Genomic DNA, 3228 nt, shown 5'->3' with positions numbered 1-3228 from the left:
GACAATTTGCCATGTCGTGCGTGTGTAAGACGGAGACAACAAATGTGTGGGTAGCGTCCTCTTAAACGGTTTAAAGCTTAACTAATATGAAAACGTGGATGTGCCGCGTGCGCATGATTAAGTTTCAGTCCATTTAAATATATAATAAGTTAGGTAACGTAGATACTCTTAACTATAGGTGTCATTTACAAAGCCATTTTTAAATCTCTCTATTTATTTTTAGATTCTGAGTGAAGAAAATGATCAGATATATTAGTTTTGCAATGATGTTAGTTACAATTTTTTTTGTTTGGACACTTTTCGGGCTGCAATCTCATTTTTAAAACATTTAATAAATGTACTATATAATATTATTATAATTTATGTAGGTAGGCATCTATAATTCAACAACATTTTATTTTATAATGTTGCACGGGGCCCCGCAATTTGTAATACCAGCCCTAGATTTATTTAGTGCAGTGGTAGGCAGGGTCGTCCTTAGGGGGGCGAGTAGGGCTCAGGCTCAAACAAACGGCCCGGGAAATAATTTTTTTAACAGGCTTATACTCTCAGCTCACAACCTGCGCTATGAAGATGTTAGAACTGAATAATTTTTTGTTCACTCAGTGGCGTATATAGTGTGGGGGGTGGGGGGTTTGTTGGTACGGAACTATTAAAAAAAGTTGATATATTATAATAACGATTAAATACATTTTGTGACTTGCTGACTGTGCTCACTTATATCAATATTCCCACTTTTAAATTTTAAGATATATTTTTCTTAATATTTCAGCATATTCCTATAAATATTAAATATACTTACTACATTTCTATATACTTAGATATATATAATAAAATATAAAATTTAATTAACTAGTTATAGATACATAAAACAAAATAAACATATTTTATTGTATTATATTATATACTTTTTTATAGGTATATTTTAAATAACAAGGGCTTTTTTAAAATAGTACTTTAAAGAAAATTAACAAATTATATTTGTTTACATTAAAATAAATATAATATTAATAAGTAGTAGCATTAATAATTTCCTCGTCTTCAGTTTTTTATATTTAAAATTTTAAACGTTACATACCATATAGTTTTGGCTATAGGTAGGCACGGTTATCACAACAGTTAAATATTATATTATTAGTTTTATTACAATTTAACAAATACAAATGCCCCCACACTGCTTATTACCGGCCCCAAATAGCCTACTACAGCCCCCATGGGCTCATTTTCATGGCGGCCTACCGGGAAAATCCCAGTGTCCCGGTGGCCTAGTCCCAAGGTTAATAGAATAGGTATACTATTGTCTATTCTATTAACCTTAGCCTAGTCTAACCCTGCTTGCCACTATCTTAAATCGTGTACCAAATAATCTGACTAATGTCCACCTCCGTGTTATCATAGAACAATAGTGTTATCAACGCACCGGTTATCGTGGACAGACGACGTTATAGCACTATCTTAAATAGTTAAATCGTCGTGACAATTTATATTTCCCGTTAATCTCGAATCCGGCCAACGCATCGGAATATCCTGTGCCTGCCGATTGCTAAGTAAATGTTTTTGTTGTTTTCTTCGCAATTCATTGTCGACTGTCGTATTGTCTTTCAATTTATCATAATAATTTATTATATTTGTCGTTACACACATATACCGCTTTCAGTAAATTAATTTTGCTGCCGTCGCGCAAATCCATCCAACTGATAATAGGTACTTCCGCTTTAAAAATGATTCGTTCGACGCTTTTGGTGGTGTTAATGCTGACGGCTGCGGTGGTTGCGAAAAAATCGCCCGACGGTGAGAAGCCGTCTTGGGCCAAAAAAGATATTAGCTCTTATTCCGAGGCCGACATGGAGCGATTGCTTGACCAGTGGGAGGTAAGCATTATTATACCTATAATTACAGCGTTTGAATATAACCTTGAAAAAAGCATTTTAATACCTAGTAAATTTATCATGTACTTAACAATTTACTCGAAAATATAGGTTATAGGTACATGATGTGTTAATTTTCTATATTATTAATGGTTTTTTTGATTTTCTTATTTTATGTTCTACACCTAGGAAGACGAAGAGCCTTTGGAACCCGACGAGCTACCTGAACACTTGAGACCTCCCGTCCACATTGATCCAACTTTGGTAACTTTAAAATTAATCTATTATTATTTAGTATCATTTCCATTCGGATTATTTTTGATTCTAACTATGTTATGTATAACATTTCTCTAAGTTAACATACTATTTTTGAATGTTAGTCATTAAAATTAATCAATAGGTAGTCTAAAACCAAAAGTATAATGGTATAATCCGGCCCACAAGAGTTCGACCGTAAAAACACGTCCGTCACTGCACATTGGTCCCCCTTTGCTAACCTAACCTAACCTTGCCGAGTAGTGGGAATGGGACCATAGCAGGAAAAAAATTGCCTAGCAAACCTCATGAGCATCAGTATCGATGCACGGTTTACAGTCGGACTCTCGTGGGCCGAAGTATAGGTACCTATAATTAAGTACCTATGAAATAATATTTTAAAAAAAATTATCAAATGACTAATTTGTGGTTTGCAGTTAGGAAGTGATCCAGATGCCTTGTTAAAACTATCCAAAAAGGGCAAAACTTTAATGACCTTTGTGAAAGTATCACCTAAATATAATAAAGATGATGTCGATAAAATAACCAAACTCTGGCAATCAAGTCTTTGGAACAACCACATTCAAGCAGAAAGGTTAGAAAAGTTTAATTTGTTACTTTTTTAATACGTATTTCAATATTTCAAGTACATGGAATATAACGTCAATATATTCATCTGCTTCTAATCAATGTGCATACACCATTGTTATGTGATTATTAAATGATTAAGAGGATGCAACACACTCGGCTCCTTCTCCCGATTGACCTTGGCCCTCATATTAAAAGTAAGGTCACCACCAATCGCTTTTTTCATGAATTTAAGAAGCCTATTGCTGAACTGGAATATGAGCTGAATGATGATGCCTGTTCGATTGACGGTGAAGACGGAAAGAATAATGCTCCCGATAGTACCTAAAGCACCGATCCCATCTACAGCGATGTAAATGGCACGGAAAAAATTAAAAAGCGAATCGGTCACAACGGATGACCGGGTATCAACAGAAACGCTGGTGACCTTTGCACATAAACGCGCTTCACGCCACGCGTAACGAGTCTGAGTCTATTGTCGAGCCTGGTGTCGATATCCGCGTGACTGACGTAGAGG

At 35.1% G+C, this 3228-nt stretch overlaps 1 protein-coding gene across 1 annotated transcript in view; it reads left to right on the top strand.

The window, feature by feature from the left end:
* Positions 1-1452: 1452 nt before the first annotated feature.
* Positions 1453-3228, top strand: part of LOC100166534 (LDLR chaperone boca) — a 5991-nt gene continuing 4215 nt past the window's right edge. The window contains exons 1-3 of the mRNA XM_001952143.5: positions 1453-1871; positions 2058-2132; positions 2561-2718. Of these exons, the coding sequence (XP_001952178.1) occupies positions 1722-1871; positions 2058-2132; positions 2561-2718 (383 nt within the window). The 5' untranslated portion in view covers positions 1453-1721. The remainder of the gene's footprint in view (positions 1872-2057; positions 2133-2560; positions 2719-3228) is intronic.

This window comes from Acyrthosiphon pisum, chromosome A1 (genome assembly GCF_005508785.2).
Source record: "Acyrthosiphon pisum isolate AL4f chromosome A1, pea_aphid_22Mar2018_4r6ur, whole genome shotgun sequence".
NCBI lineage: Eukaryota > Metazoa > Arthropoda > Insecta > Hemiptera > Aphididae > Acyrthosiphon > Acyrthosiphon pisum.
This window is presented reverse-complemented; position numbering and strand designations above follow the sequence as displayed.